This window comes from Fusarium fujikuroi, chromosome FFUJ_chr07, assembly GCF_900079805.1.
Source record: "Fusarium fujikuroi IMI 58289 draft genome, chromosome FFUJ_chr07".
Taxonomy (NCBI): domain Eukaryota; kingdom Fungi; phylum Ascomycota; class Sordariomycetes; order Hypocreales; family Nectriaceae; genus Fusarium; species Fusarium fujikuroi.
In genome coordinates, this window is record NC_036628.1 from 449756 (window position 1) to 472312 (window position 22557).

The window sequence follows — 22557 nt, forward strand, 5'->3', positions numbered from 1 at the left end:
TTCTACAGAGCAGTGTTGATGTTGCAGCTGAGTTTAGGGAAGCTGTCCACAAGCTTATCGATAAGCGATGACTAAGCGCAAAAACTCCATCAATTGAGGATCAAGCGTTGCTAACCTCACTCAGCCCATATCGTCACAAATCGCCGGCATGAGGTTCCTCACGATGCAGCGGCCAATATTGGCTGCTGTGGCCAGTCTAGCGAGGCCGGCTTTCACACCTGTCGCTCCTCTGGGCGTACAACTGGCCAATTCGCTCGTCCAAGGTCATCGATTTGCCTCGGTCAAGTCACAGGGAGCATACAAGAAGAAGCCCAAGAGGGGTATTCCAAAGAAGCTCGGTGCGAAGCGTACAGGAGGTAGGTTCCGCTCTGAATGAGCTGGACTGGGCTGACCTTTAGATCAATTCGTCATTCCTGGGAACATCCTCTACAAACAGCGCGGAACGCATTGGTGGCCTGGAGAGAACTGCATCATGGGTCGAGACCACACCATTCACGCAATGGCGACCGGATATGTCAAATACTACCGCGATCCCTCGCTACATCCCGACCGCAAATACATCGGCGTAGTCTTTGACAAGAACGACACACTACCATATCCCGCTCACGCCCAACGCAAGCGAAAACTAAACATGACCGCCTTCCCCATCAAAGAAGTCGCCGCGCAGCCCGAGATCTCGCCGTCCGGAATCCCCTTCCAGGTTAACCGTGTCGAAGCGGGCGAACCAGACAGATTGCTCAAGCTGCGAAAGGACTACAGTTATCGAGAAGACAACTGGGCTATTGGAAAGCTGGCCAAGACGACGGGCCTCAAGACCAAGCGATTCAGGACGCGAAAGCAGTGGTTCAGACATAGACGATGGAGGAGAGAGAGGGAACTCGAGGGACAGAGAAAGGCGGAGCAGAAGAGGGCTGAGAGCGGTGGGGAGATCAAGGCTGTCAAGGTGCTTAGCCAGAAGCAAGCCAAGAAGGCAAAAAAGGCATCAAAGAAGAAATAGTGGTTAGATGCGATGGAAAGGCTGTAGAATAGGTGGACAATTGTATGTATAGCTGTACATTATGAGACATGTCGAAATCAGAAGCTGCAGTGGAGTGAATTGAAAATAGATCATTTGTAATGCTCAAACGGTTCATATGCAGTGTTAGTGATATATTCGCTGGCGGAGGTCGTATTGGGGAACTTTTGGGGGTATCTCTCACCTTAATTCTGCAGCGAGGTACATCCTGCCTCTAACCGCGCTATAACCTCATTCGCGTCGGCGCGTCCAATTCACTTTCATCATCAGCTCACTCACCTCATCGATTCATTTCATTTGTGCGACCCGACTTGGGCTTCTTATTCGTTCCTTAATTCCCTTTTCAGTCCGTTTCTCACCCCATGAGATTTTCAACCTGCAGCCAGTCCTTGATCCTATAATGTCCAGCAATGCAGACCCTACAACCGTAAAGAGCACAGGCTTTAAACCGTGGAATTCAGTCAAAGCCAACGTCAACATCCCGGAACCTTCACGTATTGTCAGCGACATTGTCGGAAGCGCAGCAGTCAAAGCTTCAGCGGCTGGTATCCTGTCGAGCAACCCTCGAATTCAAGCAGCTCAGTCTGAATGGGAACGTAGACAGGGTATGTCTTTTCTACCTTAGACGCCGTTCATTTCTGACATGACCAGCACAATACTTCTCACAGTCACCTGCATCGTCTCAAGTGATGTCTCGAAAGAGAAACACACCCCCAGACTTTTCACATTCAGACTTTTCATCCGTTCTCCCCAGAAGGACTCCCACTGATTACGCCCGTATCCGCGAAGCTCGTCGCTTTACGGAAGCCGAGGTCGCGAGACAGCTGGCAGATATCAACGGGGCGGCTATCAAGAAGAGCGCCATGCATCATTCATCTCAATCTGCCGTGGTTGCTCTCACTGGGGCCGAGTTGCTCAAAAAGTACACTGGCCAAGGGACACCATCGCCAACACCTGGACCAGCAAGATCACCGGATATTCTTGCACCTGAGCCTCGATTGGAGGCAATTATCATGGCTGAACCTGGCCGAGCCTACTCTGTATATCCAAGTAGGTAGTCCAAATCACTGCATCGAGCTGCTCTAACATACTCAGTCCCCGAAGGTGGTACTACCTCTGCTCGTGGGGCACTCATTCCGGCAAACTACAAACTCCACGACGACCCTGCACTTCCATACATATGTCCTGTGCGAGATTGCCGCCGCGTGTTTGGCAAACTCAATGGTCTTGGTGGACATTTCGGTGCTGGCCATTGCTCAACGACATTCAATGACAACGGAGATGGCACTTTGACCAAGGTCGGTAACTATCAGAAGGATGGTCCTGGAGGTACACCTGGAATCGTTGTTTCCAGAAACCCACTTCCTCCTGACGCACCACCTCCAGTCGACCCAGGGTTGTCGGTATTCGCCTCATTTCAGCAAAACCGAGTGTCTCGGGCTGCCGAACAGGAGAGAAAGACGACACGCTCACAGGATTCTCCCTACCGGCCAGCTGTGCAAGAATCGGAGGTTAAGCAATATCTCCACCAACACCTCAGTCCAGCCCAAAAGTCTCATCAACGAGAGGACATCAATTTCATGCTAACGTTGCCTCGCAGACGTGAGCTGCCTGAGGGTTGGAAGCATACCCACCGGGGAAGCAATCTGGACATCACTCATTATTCCTGTGCAGTGGCATACCTCGTAGGCACAGATGTGGTTGGCAGCGAGCAGTGCACAGCTAATACCACCCGACCATCTGCAAGACTATCGCAACCCTGCGTACGCCTCCCGATCGGCATGTCTGCGACAGCGAAGCAGGCATTTTCTGCTCTAGAATCTTGCGTGGGGTGTAAATACTGGTGTCATCTGCAGCGACGCTCAAACGGCTGTGACTGGTGTCCTGAGCCAAAACTTGGACGAGGGTCCGCTTCATCTCGATCTTCCTCGGAACTGAATCCTCCGATGGATCTCGACGATTCTGAAGGTGTCGACACCATGACCGAAGTCCAGCCAAAGCGGAAAAAGAGACGCTCCTCTGGGAATGACGTCGCCATCAGAGACCAAACAGTCGCCATGGGCAGACCTGAGATAGGCGTTGAATTGGAAATGGAGGATTGGGAGGTTGCTCCAGGAAGGATAAAGGATGAATCTTCAGACAGTGAGTCTCCCGTTGTCTGTGAGGCCCAGCTAACATATCAGACGTCGCCTATTCCAACTCGTACCTCACCAGTGGTCAACCCGTCGCCGTTTCAGAGGACGTCAGCTTCAACGTTATAGTCCTCAAACCCGGCAGCGCTAACCATTGGGCTGTTGAAGACGACAAATTGCGAACATGCTCCGTCGCCTCAGGAAAGATTCGGGTCACCATGAACGAAAAGACGTTCAATCTTGGCCCCAACGGCATGTTTGTTGTTAGACCCGGCCAGGCGTGCAAGATCGAGAATCGACTCTACATAGATTCTGTGGTGCACTGCACTACTATTGGAGATTTTTCACTGCAGTAAAGGCGCTTGCTCGGATATACATTTTCATCGGAGTTGAGGGCGCATTCAGCATCGCATATTGGTATGTTATCTATTGATGGTGTTTTAAAAGCATTGGTGGGCACTGGGATGGATTGAAACGGGTTAGCAGGCAGTCATGGGGACGGTTCAGGTGGTGCAGTCATTTGACTAATCTTGTCTCAGACACCCATGTTATGGGATCTACAGAGTCAGCCTACAGAGATAATATTAGCACATCAGCAATTGATATGGGAATCGGATATTATTTTGAAATGGACTTTTGTCACGAGCGGGCCAAGCCAGGCTGATGTTTTGTGCGGATGACTCGGAGTGACTGGTAGTGATATGTATATCGTTGATACTTTGGACAAACCCATCTGATTCATGACTTTCGTCAACGTTCTCATGTCTCAAGCCTCTCGTCCAAAACTCCCCAGGCAAAGACGCCGGGAAATTTACAGGACTCACACTGTTGATATGGATGCAGGGGACTCACCTGAGCCGGAGGTCGGCAATGACAAGGACTCGGTTCGTGTTAACCCAGGAAGCCCACCAGATCAACTTCCGCCACTGAATGATTACACGACAAAGAGAGAACCTGAAGGAAAGATTAGCGAAGAATCGGCGGAAACAGAGGTGTCAAAGGCCAGATTTATTATTGATCCGGAAGGAGAATTCACTCACGACCAAACAACTGTCGACATTGTGACTGTTCCATGCCCTGGAGCAGATCCTCTTCGTACATGGAGTCGCGATGGTCTCATGAGTCGATACTACGGAGCATTGTCTATGCGCGATGCCGAAGGTGCAGGATCTGATGCTGACCGACCAGCTCCGTCATGGGTTCGCCAAGGACTTCGTCGTGAGGCGGATCGAGCTCGGATTCTGTTGTATGAGCATCCATCGACGACTGAGGATACGAGGCTGAGCACCCTGGCTGATGCATTGCTGGAGGAGTTGGAAAATTTGAGAAAACGAGAGAAGCAGACAAGACCGGTTGTGTTTGTGGGCCATAGCATCGGCGGTATTATTGTCAAGATGGCGTTGACAAAGGCAAGCAGAGATCCGTCGTTTGAGGATGTCTACAGGCAATGCTATGGAGCTGCATTCTTTGGTACGTGATCCATCTCAGATTGACCACGCTGACAGGATAGGCACTCCTCATCAAGGATCGAGTTACTTTGCCATGCCAAGTCTTGCAGCTGGTATTCAGAATCTTCTTCAACTGTCGGCTCCTATGCCGACATCAATAACCGACGATCTTCGTGTTGGAAACACTCTGCTCCTCCAACTCGACGACGACTTCAAATCGATAGCACACGACTTTCGCATCTGGACGCTGTATGAGACCATCGACTCTCGCCTTTCAGGCAGCTCGGGAGATGTATACTTTACTGCGCCACTAACCTCAATTAAGTCTGCTATACTCGGCATGCGGCAAGAGACCATTCTCCCACTTCAGAGTGATCATGCAAATATCGCTTCTTTCGGGCGGCATAATGTGCACACGATGCGTCTGTTTCTGAAGCAGTTGTCGGCTCTCATCGGACGCGCAGACGAGTACTCTCGTGAGGACGGAAATTGGTCCCTGAATCTTGAGCAAAAGGTCAATGTCGAGGTTCACGGATTCTTTGAAGATCCTCCAGGTCCATTGGATGTGGCGACGATTCGAGCTTGGTCTACACGACTACCGCTTCGAGATTTCTTGCGAAAGGGACCAGAGGAGTGTTTAGCTGAGAGGCTGAATGAGGTCGAGACAGTTGATGAAGGGAGGTTCCTGAGAAATCGAGGGAAAACAACGATGCTGCCGACTGAGAAAATTGCTGACGAAGCACACAACAATCCCCTTGGGATCTCGCAAGGATCTGTCGAGTCTCCTCCTGCATCCCCTATCATACGGCCTGTTGATGCAGAAAAGACAAGATCAGAGTCGGCACCTACAGGAGCAAGATCCCCTGCCACACCTTTATCACCGGCGGCTATTTCGCCACCCACGCACTACTCAACACCAATGCGACGTCCATCGCCGCTTATCCGTGCCAATTTCGAGCAGGATTTGGCTGTCGATCGTCTATCACCTCCCCCTCGAGGAAGAATGGGGCGATCTCTGAGTAGGTCTGTCAGCATGGGAACTCAAGCCTCTCAATACGAGTACAAAGATTTTCCTCCATTCTCACAGCGAAGTCGAAGCACAATCGAGGGCTTCAGCGACGATGACGATATCGATGCATCTCCGAAGCTTCCCGAAGCGATCGTTGCTATCCGAAAGGCCGCGAATAATGGCGAGAGGAGAGCCAGTGAGACGGTAATCGTGGATGAAGTACCTGTTGCGTTTTCAAAACCTCAGATTGAAACTCGCAAGTTTATGTGGGTTCATTTGCCATATAACAATCCTAGCTGGGTGACGGTAAGCAGTCCGAAGACAGTTCACTGATGGATGCCTGACCTGGGTAGAAAATATTCGAGACTCTGCAGACAGCAAACAATCGCAACTATGCCCCCCTGTTTAATAATGACTTCTGGGCGACAAGGCATTCTCGAGGGCGACACTCTCAGCACTATGCGTATTTTGCGAAACCAGGCTGCTACTTTTCAGCTCCTCGGCACAGTAAGTTGAGTCCTACCATCAAATTCAAGCTAACTGTGTAGTGTCACCACGAGGTCGATCTTCGAAGCAGTCATCGATATCGCCCAAGCCAGAGGGTGGAATCTATACTTGTCTCTTCCTCCCATATCTTCATTTTGACTCGTACAAACGACTCATTCGCCGACGAGAACTCATCCTTCAGCGTCTCGGCCATGGACGAGCCAGACCTGTTCCCGAAACTGTGGCAAAGTCTGATTCTCTTGAATCGCAGGTGATCTGGGAGTTTTTGGGCCACGATCCACCGGTCAACTGTCGTCGAACACTAGATCAATACGGATATCCATCGTTGAGGGACACTCGGTCGCGAGATGATGATCAGATGCTGTATAAATTGACAAAGGAACGGACATTTGCTCCCGGTTTGGGCCCAGGACTTCATGGACAAATGTCGAACAGCAGTTCCGGAAGTAGCGGAAGTGGTAGTCGACGATCAAAGACAAGTAGCCAGGATGGGGAAGACGAAGAGGGTTGCGAGGACTCTATACTCAACGGGAATGTTCTCATGGTGGATCAGCTGTGGCTTTGGGCCATAGACTCTCGTAAGTCATATATCTCTGTACGGAGCTCAGCTGACCTTTAGATACCCTACTCTCCTTCTTCCCGAAGCGAGAGGGTGATGCTATTGAAGGGCCTCTGTATCAGCAGGCAGATCTTCGCGACAGCATCTTTAACGAAGTCAACGTCGATCTCACCCGGCAATGCGAAAATGCTCTGGACCTGGCAGCATTAGCAGTCCTCCATGCTGTTACTGTCCTCCTCGACAGATCCTCCCATCCGGACCTAGAAGTGTTTCGAATCTTTGAAGAAGCCATCAGCGTTCTGGTATGTCACTGCATGCGATTAATCACGCTGCCACCACTCTGTGAAAGTTGCTAACCTTTAGACCGAAAAACTCACCTCCTCGCTCAAAACATTTCGCGCCGAGGGATTCCGTGACAAAGCATCAGCCTACGAGCCAGTTGAGAACAAAGCTCGTTCCATCAGAGCGCGCCATAAGGCCGAGGGCCGTCGAGCAGAAGAGGATAACCGGGACAACACATCTGCCCTCCTTGAGCTTCGAGATATCGAAGATGAACTTTTGATTCTGGTTCATCTGTTTGAACGTCAGTCTAAAGTCGTCAGCTCTATGCTCTCCACTTATACTCGCCCGGAACTTCGTGACCGCACCGCAAACGGAAGACTTTTCCTGAGTGAAGCACTCAAAAAGGTCTCGGAGTATACGCACCAAGCTCAAGAGATGATTCAGAGAGTCCGGAGCACGAGAAACGACTACGACAAACTTCTTCAGATGGTCCAGCGACAGGCACAGGTTGACGAGGTACGGCTGAGTAGGCTTCATGCCGACCTTGCAAGTGCACAAAGTCGCAGTGTCATGATCTTTACCACATTCACAGTCATCTTCCTGCCATTGACCTTTTTTACTGGTCTTTTCGGCATGAACACTCAAGAATGGGGTGGTGAGAACAATCTGTCGCTCAAGACCATCGGCACAATCTCGTTGCCCGCAAGTTTCGCCCTAGTGGTCTTTTCTCTCGTGGCAGCTTTTAGCACAAATGCCCGACTTCTGATCAAATGGCTTGTCCATGTGTACCGACACATGATGTCCTGGGTGTGGAGAACACTGTGTAAGCCTGCTGTTGCAAAGGTGGCTGATATGCTGCCACAACGAAATGAGCGGCAGAGGGAGGAGAGAGACTCAAGAAGTGGGAAGAGAGTTTTGAGAGAGGAGATGAGTGACTTTTGGGAAAGACATAGATTAGAAAGGGACAGAGGATACACGGTTCCAGAGAAGAATAAGAGGACGGTAGTGAGTGGTAAGAGTAGTTGGAGGAAGATGAAGTAGTACCCTGTTGCAGCACCGAATGCAACTTCCGCTCGTTTCTCCTAAAGAATCTGGAACTGATCTCTAATTAGCTGCTGAATATGCTCGTTAGAAAGGCTGGGATGCTTAACATCCATGGATCCGACAGGGATGCCCCAGTCTCACTAGAGCTGCACATCATCCGGGAGCTAATCAGCCATCAAGACAGGGGTAACTTACAGATCCTGGTCAGCGCATCATTGCCTCATGATTGACGAATCGTTGATTTTGATTCATCCAAAGAAAAAGCAAAGCGACCACCTACCCGGACTTTCCCGCGAATTCTGTTTCAGATGAGAGTTGAGTATGGGGATGATGAGCTGGCAGCCTGTAGAAGGGTATATAATGCCGCAGTTCTCAGTTGAGCTGGAGGGTTTCTCAGTCTCCCTCCGACTTGTGCCTGTTAAAGATCAGCTTGAAGAATACTTCTTTCCACTTACATCCGTGTCAAAATGTCCGACTCCCCTCGCTATGCAATGGGCACACAGTCCTCTCAACGACGAACCAGTCCCATTCGTAAGGGACAACCAGAGCGTCCCAGTACTCCAACCCGTCGTCCAACGACGCCTACCATCGGTCGCCGTCCCACGACTCCAACTCTGGGCCGCCGGGGCTCCAACGCTTCTCTTCGCCGTCAGGGATCGAATGCAACTCTCAATCGTCCTGTCACTCCCACAGCAACGGAGATACCAGATGGCGACCCTGTGAAGCTCGGCCGGGTGACCACTCCAAGAACCGGCCCAGCGCCAGGAAGCCCAGAAACTCCAGCACGTATCTTACCTGCTATCCCCGAGAGTCCTCTTGTTATGCCTTTGCCTCGTTCCCGAAAAGTCTCTCGTACTGGTATCACGCCTCGCTCTCGACAGGTCTCGGCCACCGATGCGGCTCCTCGTTCACGACAGGTCTCGCAGACTCTACCGGCTCCAGAAGTTGATGTCACTCCCGATGTCGCCAGGGCTCCAGGGCTTGAAGTTGCTCCGGCCGTCGCCGATGCTCCCCTTGTCAGAACGACACCGAGTGTAGGGCGTGTACCCAAAGTTCGATCGACTCCCAAGGTCACACTTGTTCCAAATGTTCAATCTTTGGTAGGCAGCGCTATCATCCCGTCAACTGCAAAACCTCCTCGAATTGCAAGGACCCCGGCGGTGGCATCTCCTCCCGTTGTCGCCTCTGCCCCTTTCACCGTGACGATTTCTACGGCCCGGGTTGTTCCTGGCGTTGCTCCTGAACCCTATGCTGCTCCCATCCCACTATCGGCGCCTCTGCCAGTTATTGCACTGGCACCTGTCATCGCTAGAGCTCTGGCTATTGCTCTCACGCCACTTGTTTCTGATACTCCCAAGGTTGCACGACTACCTTTGACTCAAGAGGCTCCCAAGTCGACACTAGTTTCAAGATCAGAAAGAGCTCCGAAGGCTTTACCACCGCCTCCCACTAGACTCCTCCTTGGTCAGGCATGAAGTGGATTTTGAGAACTGGAGTTCTGTAGGGCATGCCAGCTAATCGGTTCGGAAAGCTGCTGTGTTAACTGGCTTCTCTCGTGGATGCCATCTAGCTCCTGCTTGTAGGTGTTTCAGGAGTGGCCTCATACATTACCTAAAAAATATATAGATCAAACAATAGGAATTGCACTGTAGGCTGAATGCAAGTATTGGACCTTTTAAGATGGAAAGATGGAATTCTCCTCGAGGTGGTCACAGTCTAGGAATGTATATCGTTGTAGCTTTGGCAGGTGGTCGGCACCCCGGACTTCCCTTCCTTTGATGGATTTGGGGAGCACGTACAATCCGCCATTTTCTAGCCACAAGGTTCAAAATAGGACCATCAAATCGATTAGAGACGCCGTCAGTGATGTTCTAAGGGAAAAGATTGATCTGTCAATTGTTGCGCTGGTACGTCTCATCACTAGCGTACATCCATGAATATACACATTCTTCAATCTCGCTCCTATGTTTAGACATTCCAATCATGGACAATCTCCATCGAGTTCTGTTTGATGCCACCATAGTACAGAGAGAATTCCATCTCTGCCCCATCCCATATGAATTCGATCTGTAGTGGCGCCTTAAGGACAGGTTTCATGTCGGGGCTTGATCCAACATCAAGGGTCTTCCAGCTGAGTTTACAAACTTCTCGAATGCGTGTATCTTCGTTCTGCAGCTGTCCACAGTAGACCCGAATGCTGAAAATGTCGGGGCTGGCGGGATCCTCTACTGACAGAGCTTCGGCCGGCACAGTTCGCAGATTAGGGGCACTCGCGGCGAGGGATTCATTCTGTTTGAAGGATTGTCAGTGATGCACTAACAGTATGAACCTGAAAGAAAGACTAACAGTGATGATGAGCCAAAAGATTGAGCGCCCTTGACTTTCCCGAACTCCCCAGTTAGCTCGCACGATTCTGGAGGTTACCATGACGGGTTTCTGGTTCGTGTGCGCTTGAAGGGCGTGGATAACGGCTCCCTGGGACACTGCATTCCAACTGCATGACACTGTCAGTTATCAGAGTGTAAGTAAGGGTAGGAGAGTTACCCTTGTCCGTTTGGATAGTCAAGTATGCTGGTGTTTGGAGACACTCTGCTCATGTTCTGTGAAATTTGGTGTCGCAGGTAGCGATTCTGGCTGAAGCCTCCAGCCATGATAAGGTACTGGTAGTCATCATGTTAGCGGACGTCGCTCAACCCGAGCTTTGCAGGCATTTTACTCACCGACACGTCCTTCGAGAGGTAGGTGGATGCGCTTCGCATCTCCGTCTCGATCAGGGTTGTAATCTTTTCCACGATGGGGTTGAAGATGGAAGCAATTTCGTCACTGAATTTGTCGTTAGCATGATGCAAATCTGCTGCAGCTCAAAGCACTACACGAGTATTGGTCACTTACTGGTTGAATTCAATGTGGACACTTTGCCCGACGGGCTTTCTTCTTTGCTGAGTCCCAACCCAATGAAAAGGCAGCGGAATGCGCTTGGTTGGGAAGTTGTCTCCAAAGGACATCTTGATGTCGGTATCCCAGTGATTGTAGACTATATAGGCAAAGTCCTCATCTTTTAGGTTGTGGAACACCTTAGGGGAGGTCACCTGCGCAACCTTTTCCTTGAGAAGTTTCATGAGGCCATCGTCCAAAATGCAAGCTCCAGCAAGGATACGTTGTCCTGGAAGGACCTCTTTGACACGGAATGGCTGAATGGTGCTTATTTCGTAGGCGGCCGTGTCCTTGAAATGGGATGAGCACCAAATGATGAAGCTTAAGCAGGGTGAGGAAAACTCACAGTGGTACCGCCGCCACAATCGCAGACGATTACAGCCTGTCCAGGTTGAACCTTGGAGAACTAGGAGGTTGTTGAGCATAAACAGGTGACCAAGAGCATAGATAGTCGTTCCTACCGGTGTGTCTCCTAGATGGTAGGCCGCTGAAAAGATGGCCAGAGCCGCAGCCTCTGGTTCTGCAACGAACTTGGGAGCTAGCTCCACGTTGTTGTTGTTGAGGATATCTGCTCTGTATAGGGCTTCTTTGATCGCTTTACGAGCATAGTCGGGCCAAAGCACGGGCACAGTGATAGTGATCTGAATATGGGGGTTGGGTACCATGGCTTGAAGCTCGTCGAGAAACCCTTGCCAGATGTTGCGGAGGCACTCCGCCGTCGCATCTTTGGCCGTGATATGCATCTTCTCTCGGTCACTGTTTGATTTAGCAAACTTCCCTGAACCCAGTATCTCCTTCTCTAGATCATCACGATGTAGGAGGCTAAGCTTGAACCATTCTATAATGGTACCAGAAACCTCGATTTGGGTCGGGGTTTTATCCTGGCGCATGCCGTCAACTCGCCACAAGAAGGATTTCGGTCGCTTCGCATCTTGCGGCAATACCGCATACGAAATCCCGGAATAGCTACAGAGGCGGGTGAGCAAAGTGAGTCTTGGGAGTCGTGTTTATGACACCCTCAAAACTTACGTCGTCCCAAAGTCCAATCCAACAATAACACGGGTTCTGCTCCCGGACTCTGGTTGATACTTTGAAGAGTCCATGCTCGTTTGGGTCTTTGATTGATGTAAATTCAAGTTGAGCGGAGTAAGTTGAGATGAGGTTGGATGAAGAGCTTGAGCGTCTGAGGCAAAGGAGTGAAGGAGTTTAAGTTACGTCGGTGTCATGGGTACCCCGGAACAGACGCCTTGCAGGCAGTGCAGCCCATGTATGACTTGTTCGATAAATCACAGCCAAGACCGTTTGGTCTTCCCTGCATGGCAAACCAGTGCGGATACGGCAGGCGACGATATGACTAGTCACGCATCTAAGGGGCCATGACAAGGCATCGATAGAACTAAATGTCGGTCAGTCCCAATAGCTTCCGTTGTGGAACGAGGCAGAGCGGGAGAGGGAGACAGTGCTGGACAGTATCTTCCAAAACAGCCAGTCATCAAGGCCTCCTTGACGGAGACTTGCTTCGATATCCGCCTCACGGCTGGCAGCTACATTAGCTTAGTTGCATGTCCTGAGCTACACATTGAAAGCCAGACAATCAAGCCAATAAGAAACGCCATCTGAAGTATTGCGAAGGGCAAGGCCGTCATCCGGGAGGCACGGGCTATGTGAATAGAGAGTTGTCGTTTCTTTGTCCGAGTTGCCGCCAATAAAGAAACGAGCTCCATCACCCTCTTCTAGTACAATTACAAAAATAAAATTAAAGGTACAAGATTCATTGACAGAATTGATGCTAGCTTCTCTAATGTAGATGGGGATAGTCTCTGTTTGCCTCTCGTCCATGTAGCGGATGCCCACAGGGCTGAAACTATCCCAGCAGAGGCGTTGTTTGTCCAGCCACGCACGGCCACTTGTCATACCTAAGCTCACTCCTTTATCTGGCAGTCTGTGTCAATTGGTTCTGCACTCTTGTGGCCCTGTGTTGCGGGGATGACATAGGTGGCCCGGCTTTGGCAATCTAGGGGGGTAAGGAAATAAGAGACTGATTCCGGTGTAAGCCAGCATGTTTAATTCCCTCCCCCGAAGGCAATCAACTTTAGACAAGGATGTGTACATAACGCGAAAGGCTGCTCGCACTTTTGAAATGGGTAGACTTGGAAACAATCCTCCTTTCCTTCAAATTTCTCACACAGCGGCGGTCGCTTCGTTCTTGCTTCTCACAATATGGCTGGGCTTCGCAGATCCAAGCGACTGGAGTCTGGCTTTCAGCCTGACCAAGACAAAGTCACCAAGATCGCAAGGGTGTCAAAAGATCAGGAAAAGGCGGTTACAGGGAAGAATAAGAAGACTGGGGAGAGCGCCATGGAAGGACCTTCGGGACCATGCGTCGACACAGTGAGTGGCCACTTTACAGCCAACCATATTCGTTTCTGAACTGACGTCTTTGAAGGCATCGCTGGAGAATGCACCGCCAAAGGATGCATCGCCGAACCGTGCTTCGGAACAACAGCCGGACGAAGAATTTCTGCCAGCAGTGTCGAAGGAACTACAGGCCAGAGTTCGATTACCTATGGATAAGTTCAAGAGCCTATTCAAGGATAAGGAAGAGGGTTTTGCAGATTTTCGACGGGCTATTCAGACGTCCATTGGGTTGGATGATCAACAAGTTTACCTTTACCGTAAGTGGAAGGAACTTGGTAACCAGATTCAGGCTGTCTCAGGGGCAGCTGGTTTCAGCGACCGCTCCTGGGATGATCTTGATGAGGCCGCTCAGCAGAGGTTCATTGGATATTCGCCTCATGCCCAACAGCTCTTTGAGGACTCTTTCTCACGTGAGCATATATTTAGCCGTTGGATCTGGGAGATCGTTGATGAGAACTTTTTCGCTGGAAAGAGTCGGGACATTGAGTGGAATTCGCCCTATTGGGAAGCTCAAGCCACGATGGAGCGCATCTTACGGGGTAAGAAAGATTAAGAAATCCATTAATCCGTGGGACTGACCTCGGCCGTAGAGAAGAATTTCGACTACGACGAAAAGACCCGGAGTATCAAGTATCCCAACTGGCGATACACCACAATCGATCTCTACTACACCCTTGAAGGAGTGAGCAGTTTTGACCTTAGGATTGAGCCGGGATGCGTGGTCAAGATCTTGAAGAAAGCGCTTGGCCAATACCTCCCTGATAACCCTGGCCCCTGGCTCAAACAGATGCTCTCACAGCTCGCAGAAACGGTAGCCAAGTTCGAGCTCTGGTTCGACTGTGGTCGTGAGACTCTTCGGCTTGTCTTTGATCACCCCGAGGATAAGGAGCCATCTGGATTTCCATTTTCACCCAGAGCCAAGGGATTCAACGCTAGAAAAATGATGGAAAGAGTTGACGGCTTCGATGCCATGTACGAGGGTCAGCTTGTCGACCTAGTTGTGTCGCCTATACTGATGGGCTATGGGACTCCCCATGGATATGATTACGACGTTCGGTCTGTCTTATTTCCTATGCAAGTGTGTGTTGGATACCTTGGCGGCTGTGAGCAGGACGAGGTGGTTGAGACGGAGGAGGATGGAGAGGGGGACGGAGAAGAGGAGGAGAAGATCATCAAGGATAAAGAGGGTGGCACAAATTATGAGGATGAGAAGAAGAGCGAGGACGAGGAGTAAGCACAGAGGAACTCTTGCACTGGAAATCTGATTCAGGCGGGAATACTCAGGCGGGAATACTCAGCCTGAGCCTGTATTTCTCTGGGTCCCTGATAGTATGTAGAAAGCAATTTGTTTTAGATTACTGACTTATTCTTTTTTATTTCAATCGTATTTTTGATACGAGACAAAGTAACGCGTAGCCTAGCGATGGTGATCCTAGGAGAAAAAAGTGAAGCGCCAGATCTTCCATCTCGGCGTAAACTTGGTGTTGACGAGTGGGGCGACGGCTTTTCTCCACGTGACCTGGAGAAAATGTTCCCGCAAGCTTCACATTTAGCCCATCTCGATGGTGAACATCAGATACAATTCGAGTCCGGCCTGTTCCCATTCATCGCCATGGCGCTCCAACCCTGCCGCTCTGGCCTCTGGCGGAGCAGCAATGCCGCCCGAACCCTCATGCCTTGCGTGCGCACCTACGCTACCGACTCAACACCCGAATCATTCAAGACCAAGACCCCGTCTTCCTCTGGTGTCGTGCCACGATGGAGCCAGACGCCTGCTGCTATGAAGGCGCCTCTGCAACTCGACTGGGCAAAGAATCCCCAGAACAAGGTCTGGACTGTCAACAACGATCCCAAGAAGTTGGACGAGGTGTACGAGCGCCTGCTGGGTCCTGGAGGCAGCAAACTTCTACCCGAGGAGCTCAAGTGGTTGGCTGTCACGCACAAGAGCTTTGATCAGGGGCGGAGAGGATTCAACGACCGATTGGCGCTTCTAGGTGGGTGGGATGAGGGCTGAATGTTGGTCTATGCTGACTCTACCAGGACGGATGGCTCTTGTCATGGAAACGACAAAGACAATTGTTGCCCAAGGTCCATTGGGAACACCGAATTTCGACGACGGATTTGATCGCCAACCATTCGTGCATCCAAATTTACAATCGGTAGACAATCTCTCTATCAAAGGACCCAAGGACGTTGTCGGCAAGGAGAGACTATCTGGCTTGGCAGCTGAAGTGGGATTGATCGATGTTGTGCGGTGGAAACCCAAACAGGTACATACATCTCCTGTCCGCGGAAACTCGACTAACGTGCAGTAGGTACAAAAACTCCGAGCTTCAGGTGCCGATGTCGTGCTCAACGGTGCCATCATGGCCATCATTGGTGCCATCACATTACAGCACGGAGCAGTAGTGGCATCACAGGTTATCAGAGAGAGGATATTGTCAAGACTACAGGATTGAGCATGGTGAGTGGGTTAATCTGTATCATATGTGTACCATAGAAGGTCTGGACCTGTACATGACAGTTTTGCAACTGTAAAGATTCTGAGTCTATTGATCAGTCATGAAGCATGTCTATAAGAATTAGGGCTATAAAAGTAACAGGGTATCAATCATGCAACAAAGGCGTCTCCTCATCTGCTGTTTGGTCACTCTCATTGTCTTGCTCATTATCGTGATGAATGAGCTTCTCTCGGTATATCCACCCAACACACGTTCCAGCGCCAGGCCCTACAACAATGGAAGTGACTATTGTTGTCAAAGGAACACGCCACCCAACCTCCACCAACATCCAGTACAGAACGGTCCAAAAGATGAACTGGGCGTTGACTTCAATAAAGACAATGATTGACCTTGTCATCTCCTTGCGGTCGTCGGGTTGAGTCAAGCTCCAGATGAAAGAAACATGCGCTAGAACCGAGCAGATCAAGGGCAGTATGTAAACAAACAGCAGAGACCACCGATTCGATGCGAGATGGACGAGTGATGGGTCAACCCTCCTCAGCGCAGAGATAGTGTGACGAATTATCTGGCGAATGATCTCGACATAGATCGGGAAGAAGAGCCAGATGCCGATCGTCTCGGGAGTTGTATAGAACAGCATCAGAAACGACGGAAGAAAGTAACCAAGCGCCACACTGATAGGGATAGCCACGAGCTCATTATCAGGAAGGTGACGGCTCGTAAATATATGGTGGACGTCACCGCCCTCATCTCTCTGTGCATTCAAAACACTTCTCGCGCGATGCAGAAACGCAGGGATGATAACAAGCTCCCAGACGACAGCACCACCCACAAGATCAAACACCAACCATGGACCAGTAGGATACGCGATGAGAACATTCGGCGCATTGCAGATACGCGCTGATTCAACGGTGCTCACCGTCAAGAGGCCACCGATAAAGGTTAGAACGACGCCCATGACCGCGCGGCTGCGCAGTGAGTGAAGCGCGGCGCGGAAGAAGCTGATGAGATAGCATAGAGGCGTCCCGAAACCCGGAATGCGACTGACGCCAGGGAGACGAGCGCGAGAGTGACATTGGGACCAGAGAAGCGCAAAGTTGACGTCTGAGTGGAGGAAGAGAGCGACAATGGTTGCTGCGGCCAGGAGGATTGGCGGGATGATTAGAGAGCGGTATGAGAAGTGATGGATAGGTGCTTTCCGAGGCATGTTGGAGTTTGCTGAATTAAAGATGACGAGAAGAAGACTGCGATTAAAGTCTTATTGTGAGTTGGGTGATTATTATGGTCATGTGGAAGAGGCTCTCGTGATTAAATTACAAGACCAATTTTGGTGTTGAGATTCACACCATTACACCAGCGTTAGGCTTAATGGGGAAGCGACACTTGGTGATTGTGAGATGTGTCAGACTCACTCACTTATCGTATGAGAGCAAGTTTAGGTCGTTCATCAAAATATTATCGCCTAGTATTAATGAATATGATGCCTTACAATGAATGAGAATAAAGCAAAACATCATTGAGAAACAAGTGACTTTTCCTGTCTCTTTTATGCCGCGGCATCGTGGTTATAAGACTTCATCTTCTCACCACAATGTCACTAAAACAGTAATCGAGGGGAGATGCTCACTTTGACGCATCGTAATGCAGCAGTCGATTAAAAGTCTTTCGGCTTGAACCTATTGGGAATCTAAGCGATTTTAATTGAGATGTGCCTCTTTGGTAATGTATATGAAGTGCTACCATAAGTCTGAAGATCCTGGATCTCTGTATCTTGCCAAGCTTTACAGGACAGTGGCATATAAGCAATATGGTTCTCAGTCAGTCAGACAATTTACGTATGTGCAGTTTGTATACCCATTACTCAGGACTATCTAGTCACTTGAGCTACATATTTAGCAGTAGATGTTTGTTTATTATAGAAAGAATATATGTATGCAAGTGGGATGCTTCTCGTTGCTCGACGCCCTCATCAGCTAGTTGTGATACTCCCATCTGCGTGACGAATACGGATCTGGACGAGCTACAATGGTTTCAAGCTGCGAGCAGAATTGTATTATAAATGGCTACATCAGAGAAATGACCAAGGTAGAAGGGCCTTAGAAAGCAATAGAACATCGGGCCTTGATATGGGATAATAAACTCAGCAAAAGGGATCCTAAACTTAGTAAAGTCATCCTAAGCTTAGACCAATTTACCTAAATCTTATGCATCTTTTAGGATTAAGGTCCTGAGTTTTCTATCCTCCCCTAGAAAGTATGAGATGGGCTGGGTTTTGTCTGACAGTGTTTGGTGTTTCGTCGGCCAAGTCGAGGATGCACTTGAGTGATGAGAGATCATGAGCGTGACTGAACTCAAGATCCTTACGTACGCAAAAGACGAGTTTCTTCAAGCCGGTGCAACTGGCCGCGTCCTGTACACAAGTACACCAAGCATCTTGAGGTCACAACTCACATAGATCAATGGGTCCTGGTACTACAAAAGACCAGCCTGCCGATGGATAAGCCGCTGAAACGTACCCCACGTCAAATACATCATACATCATGCTCGGCCCATCTTGGACCGTTTCACGCCCGGATTTCAACGTCCGAGGAGGGGAAACCCTCTGCATTTGGAGCCAAGCGTCTCGGCAAGACTTGATCAGGCAGGTCCGTAGCCACAAACTCATCTGACTGGATGCACAACATGTCGCTACTCTTATTCTCCCGAAGCTCCCGCTGGTGAGATAGTCTATGATTCGATGATACCCTGCATCGTTTGATGCTGCGGCCCCTCCCCCAGGTTTTAGCGGCGTCAGTGGACCGAGCCCCTCTTCCGGGGCGGCTAATAGAACCCCGGGAGAACAGGGTCTACCCAAGGTAAGCTGCGGGAGCTGGAGGAACGGGGGGTACCCGACAACCAAACACATGACACAGAGACAATAAACGCAGCGCAACCCCTCGATTGTTTTGTCTCTTGTTTTTATTCCCTCTCTTTTGGAATTCTCACGTTTGACTGCTTTGTCGCTTTTGGATACACAGGCCTCGACAGTTCGGCACTTGAGGTGACGGAGCTAAGCGATCCACTCGTTCCGGTCTCGCAATCGCTCTCATGATTCTGTAATCATGGCATCCCAAATGCTTCGCCCGCTGGCCTCGTCCGCGGTTCCAGCGTCAGCTTCCGAGCTGTGCGCCTCATCCTTCTTTATACAGAAGCAATTGAAAGGGTATCGAGTTCAAGGTACGCTTTTTCGACTGTTGAAGCTCATAGCTAATAAGCTCCAGATGTCCTCTCTCGTCGTAAGCAATGGCACAGCACCTTGAGAGCTCCTCGACAGCATGCTCTTGTCGCAGGCGTCTCCAAGCCTCTCGCATTGATCCGCCATGATTCTGCGCCTCCTCGCAAATATTCCACCGTGGTTCTCCCCAAGACAACTCCCTACGATCATCTTGTCGTTGGTGTTCCAACCGAGATCTTTCCCGGGGAGCGCCGTGTAGCTCTCACACCTGCAAATGTTGCGCTCCTCAAGAAAAAAGGCTTCAAGCAGGTTCTAGTTGAACGTGGTGCTGGTACATCTGCTGATTTCCTCGATGCCGCCTATGAAAAAGCCGGCGCAACTCTTGTCAATGGTCCCAAGGAAGTCTGGTCCAACTCAGACATTGTTCTCAAGGTTCGCGGTCCCGGTCTTGGAGAGGTTGAATCCATGAAAGAAGGCCAAACCATCATTTCATTCCTCCAGCCCGCTCAGAACAAAGAACTCGTCGAAAAGATTGCCGCTAGAAAAGCTACCAGCTTCGCCATGGACATGATCCCCCGTATCTCCCGAGCTCAGGTCTTTGACGCCCTCAGCAGCATGGCTAACATTGCCGGCTACAAAGCTGTTCTCGAGGCGTCCAATGTCTTTGGTAGATTCCTCACTGGTCAAGTCACTGCTGCTGGAAAGATTCCTCCCTGCAAGGTTTTGGTTATTGGTGCTGGCGTTGCTGGCCTGAGTGCTATTGCTACCGCCCGTCGTATGGGTGCCATTGTCCGTGGATTCGATACTCGATCTGCTGCTCGCGAACAGGTTCAGTCTCTTGGAGCTGAGTTCATCGAAGTTGAACTTGAAGAGGATGGATCTGGAGCTGGTGGATATGCCAAGGAAATGAGCAAGGAATTTATCGAAGCTGAAATGAAGCTGTTCAAAGACCAAGCCAAGGAAGTCGACATCATCATCACCACTGCATTGATCCCTGGAAAGCCTGCCCCGAAACTGCTCAAGAACGATATCCTCGATGTTATGAAACCTGGAAGTGTCATTGTCGATCTGGCTGCTGAAGCTGGAGGTAATTGTGAAGCTACCAAGAAGGGTGAACTGGCCGTCTACAACGATGTCAAGATTATTGGTATGTGCAACCCCTAAATTACGGCATCTACTGACATTCTAGGATACACTGATCTTCCCTCTCGTCTGCCAACTCAGTCATCGACCCTCTACTCCAACAACATCACCAAGTTTCTGCTCTCCATGACTCCTGAACCCAGCGCTTTCGGTATTGATCTATCAGATGAAGTCGTCCGAGGTGCAATCGTCACCCAAGAAGGAGATATCCTGCCACCCGCTCCTCGCGCAGCACCTCCTCCTCCACCCGTAAAGGCCGAGGCAACCGAAGTGACCCCTGAACCTGTAGCTCTAACTCCCTGGCAAAAGAAGACCCGTGAAGTTGCTGGTGTCACCGCTGGTATGGGCAGTATCTTGGCTCTTGGAAAATGGACCAGCCCTCTTCTCATGTCGAACGCTTTCACCTTTGCTCTGGCTAGTCTTATTGGATATCGTGCTGTCTGGGGTGTTGCTCCCGCTCTTCACTCTCCTCTGATGAGTGTCACCAACGCTATTTCCGGTATGGTCGGTATTGGTGGTTTGTTCATCCTTGGTGGTGGATTCCTGCCCGAGACTATTCCTCAAGCTTTTGGCGCTCTCAGTGTTTTGCTGGCTTTTGTCAATGTTGGCGGTGGTTTTGTCATCACCAAGCGTATGCTGGATATGTTCAAGCGTGAGTTGTTCGATCTTTAACTCAACCCAGCTAACAGGAATAGGACCTACCGACCCCCCTGAGTACCCCTGGCTCTATGCAATTCCTGCCGTTGTCTGCGGTGGTGGTTTCGTGGCTGCTGCCTCCACTGGTGCTGCTGGTCTCGTTCAAGCCGGTTATCTCGTCAGTTCCGTTCTCTGCATTGGTTCCGTGTCCAGTCTTGCTTCCCAAGCCACTGCTCGCATGGGCAATGCTCTCGGTATCCTCGGTGTTGGTACAGGTGTATTGGCTAGTCTGCTCGCTGCTGGCTTTACCCCTGAGGTCCTCACTCAGTTTGGTGGTCTTGCTGCACTTGGTACAATCGCTGGTATGCTCATCGGAAAGCGAATCACTCCTACCGATCTTCCTCAAACTGTGGCCGCTCTTCACTCTGTGGTTGGTCTGGCTGCCGTCTTGACCAGTATCGGTAGTGTCATGGCTGATGTCATGGACCCTTCCACTCTCCATCTCGTCACAGCCTACCTTGGTGTCGTTATCGGTGGCATCACGTTTACCGGATCCATAGTCGCGTTCCTGAAGCTCGCCGGCAGGATGACGTCTAAGCCAAAGATCCTGCCTGGACGACATATCATCAACTCAGGATTACTTGCGAGCAACGCAGCTACCATGGGAGCATTCATCACAATGGCCCCAGGGAACCCCTTGGTTGCTGCTGGAGCACTTGCTGGAAGCACTGTTTTGAGCTTCATCAAGGGATACACCACCACATCTGCCATTGGAGGTGCTGACATGCCCGTCGTCATCACTGTTTTGAACGCATACAGTGGTTTTGCTCTTGTTGCCGAGGGTTTCATGCTTGAGAATCCCCTTCTCACCACTGTTGGAGCCTTGATCGGTGTATCTGGTTCAATTCTGTCGTACATCATGTGCGTGGCCATGAACAGATCACTGACAAACGTGCTATTCGGAGGTCTGGGTACGCCAACTGCAGTACAGGAGTTTAAACCTCAGGGAGAAGTTGCTCAGACCTCTGTAGATGACCTTGCCGATGCACTTCTCAACTCTGAAAAGGTCATTCTCATTGTTGGTTACGGTATGGCCGTTGCCAAGGCTCAATACGCCATCTCAGATATTGTCAAGACACTTCGATCCAAGGGTATCACCGTCCGTTTCGCCATTCACCCAGTCGCAGGTCGTATGCCTGGTCAGTGCAACGTTCTTCTCGCTGAAGCCAGCGTGCCATACGATATCGTCCTGGAAATGGATGAGATCAACGATGATTTCCCTGAGACTGACCTGGCTGTTGTCATTGGCGCCAACGATACCGTCAACCCTATTGCTCTGGAAAAGGGCAGCTCTATTGAGGGTATGCCTGTGCTGCATGCCTGGAAAGCCAAGCAGGTTGTCGTGATGAAGAGAGGCATGGCCAGTGGTTATGGTAAGTTGTCCGTCCCTTGTTCGAATGCAGCTAACAAGAGCAGCTGATGTTCCAAACCCCATGTTTTACATGCCCAACGCAAAGATGCTGTTTGGAGATGCTAGAGTGACATGTGAAGGTTAGTATTCCGTCCAGTTCCCAAATCCCGCTGACCATTTAGCCATCAAATCTGCAATTGAAGCAAAGTCGTAGATCGTGAGATTTCTTATGTAGTCCGTATAAGAGAAGGATCTGAAGACCATAGAGTGCACGTTTTCTAGATCTTATATCATTTTTAGCTGTAGAACTGGCAGCTTCTGAATTCAATGCTTGGGTTTCTCA

At 50.3% G+C, this 22557-nt stretch overlaps 9 protein-coding genes; 7 read left to right on the plus strand and 2 right to left on the minus strand.

Moving 5' to 3' along the window:
- Window positions 1–163: 163 nt before the first annotated feature.
- Window positions 164–997, plus strand: FFUJ_08981 (related to 60s ribosomal protein L2 (mitochondrial); the record flags this gene model as incomplete). XM_023580258.1 has 2 exons in its annotated part: window positions 164–356; window positions 399–997. The coding sequence occupies 2 exons, from the start codon at window positions 164–166 to the stop codon at window positions 995–997; spliced, it is 792 nt and encodes a 263-aa protein (XP_023433067.1).
- Window positions 998–1415: 418 nt separating this feature from the next.
- Window positions 1416–3503, plus strand: FFUJ_08980 (uncharacterized protein; the record flags this gene model as incomplete). XM_023580259.1 has 4 exons in its annotated part: window positions 1416–1620; window positions 1667–2065; window positions 2111–3157; window positions 3199–3503. The coding sequence occupies 4 exons, from the start codon at window positions 1416–1418 to the stop codon at window positions 3501–3503; spliced, it is 1956 nt and encodes a 651-aa protein (XP_023433068.1).
- A 405-nt stretch (window positions 3504–3908) lies between these two features.
- On the plus strand, window positions 3909–8084 carry FFUJ_08979 (uncharacterized protein; the record flags this gene model as incomplete). XM_023580260.1 has 7 exons in its annotated part: window positions 3909–4617; window positions 4658–5910; window positions 5958–6111; window positions 6153–6689; window positions 6731–6972; window positions 7034–7964; window positions 8065–8084. 7 exons carry the CDS (start codon window positions 3909–3911, stop codon window positions 8082–8084), a joined length of 3846 nt encoding a protein of 1281 aa, XP_023433069.1.
- A 379-nt stretch (window positions 8085–8463) lies between these two features.
- On the plus strand, window positions 8464–9471 carry FFUJ_08978 (uncharacterized protein; the record flags this gene model as incomplete). Its single annotated transcript, XM_023580262.1, has 1 exon — window positions 8464–9471. One exon carries the CDS (start codon window positions 8464–8466, stop codon window positions 9469–9471), a length of 1008 nt encoding a protein of 335 aa, XP_023433070.1.
- A 493-nt stretch (window positions 9472–9964) lies between these two features.
- FFUJ_08977 (uncharacterized protein) lies at window positions 9965–12033 on the minus strand (the record flags this gene model as incomplete). XM_023580263.1 has 8 exons in its annotated part: window positions 9965–10285; window positions 10343–10490; window positions 10541–10656; window positions 10717–10819; window positions 10889–11220; window positions 11277–11336; window positions 11392–11896; window positions 11960–12033. 8 exons carry the CDS (start codon window positions 12031–12033, stop codon window positions 9965–9967), a joined length of 1659 nt encoding a protein of 552 aa, XP_023433071.1.
- Window positions 12034–13150: 1117 nt separating this feature from the next.
- On the plus strand, window positions 13151–14582 carry FFUJ_08976 (uncharacterized protein; the record flags this gene model as incomplete). XM_023580264.1 has 3 exons in its annotated part: window positions 13151–13321; window positions 13377–13887; window positions 13939–14582. The coding sequence occupies 3 exons, from the start codon at window positions 13151–13153 to the stop codon at window positions 14580–14582; spliced, it is 1326 nt and encodes a 441-aa protein (XP_023433072.1).
- Window positions 14583–14960: 378 nt separating this feature from the next.
- On the plus strand, window positions 14961–15807 carry FFUJ_08975 (related to RNase III domain protein; the record flags this gene model as incomplete). XM_023580265.1 has 3 exons in its annotated part: window positions 14961–15342; window positions 15389–15618; window positions 15664–15807. 3 exons carry the CDS (start codon window positions 14961–14963, stop codon window positions 15805–15807), a joined length of 756 nt encoding a protein of 251 aa, XP_023433073.1.
- Window positions 15808–15955: 148 nt separating this feature from the next.
- Window positions 15956–17017, minus strand: FFUJ_08974 (uncharacterized protein; the record flags this gene model as incomplete). The annotated part of the gene is made up of 1 exon (XM_023580266.1): window positions 15956–17017. One exon carries the CDS (start codon window positions 17015–17017, stop codon window positions 15956–15958), a length of 1062 nt encoding a protein of 353 aa, XP_023433074.1.
- Window positions 17018–18911: 1894 nt separating this feature from the next.
- On the plus strand, window positions 18912–22428 carry FFUJ_08973 (related to mitochondrial nicotinamide nucleotide transhydrogenase; the record flags this gene model as incomplete). XM_023580267.1 has 6 exons in its annotated part: window positions 18912–19026; window positions 19071–20171; window positions 20214–20771; window positions 20863–22236; window positions 22280–22354; window positions 22397–22428. The coding sequence occupies 6 exons, from the start codon at window positions 18912–18914 to the stop codon at window positions 22426–22428; spliced, it is 3255 nt and encodes a 1084-aa protein (XP_023433075.1).
- Between the last annotated feature and the right edge of the window lie 129 nt (window positions 22429–22557).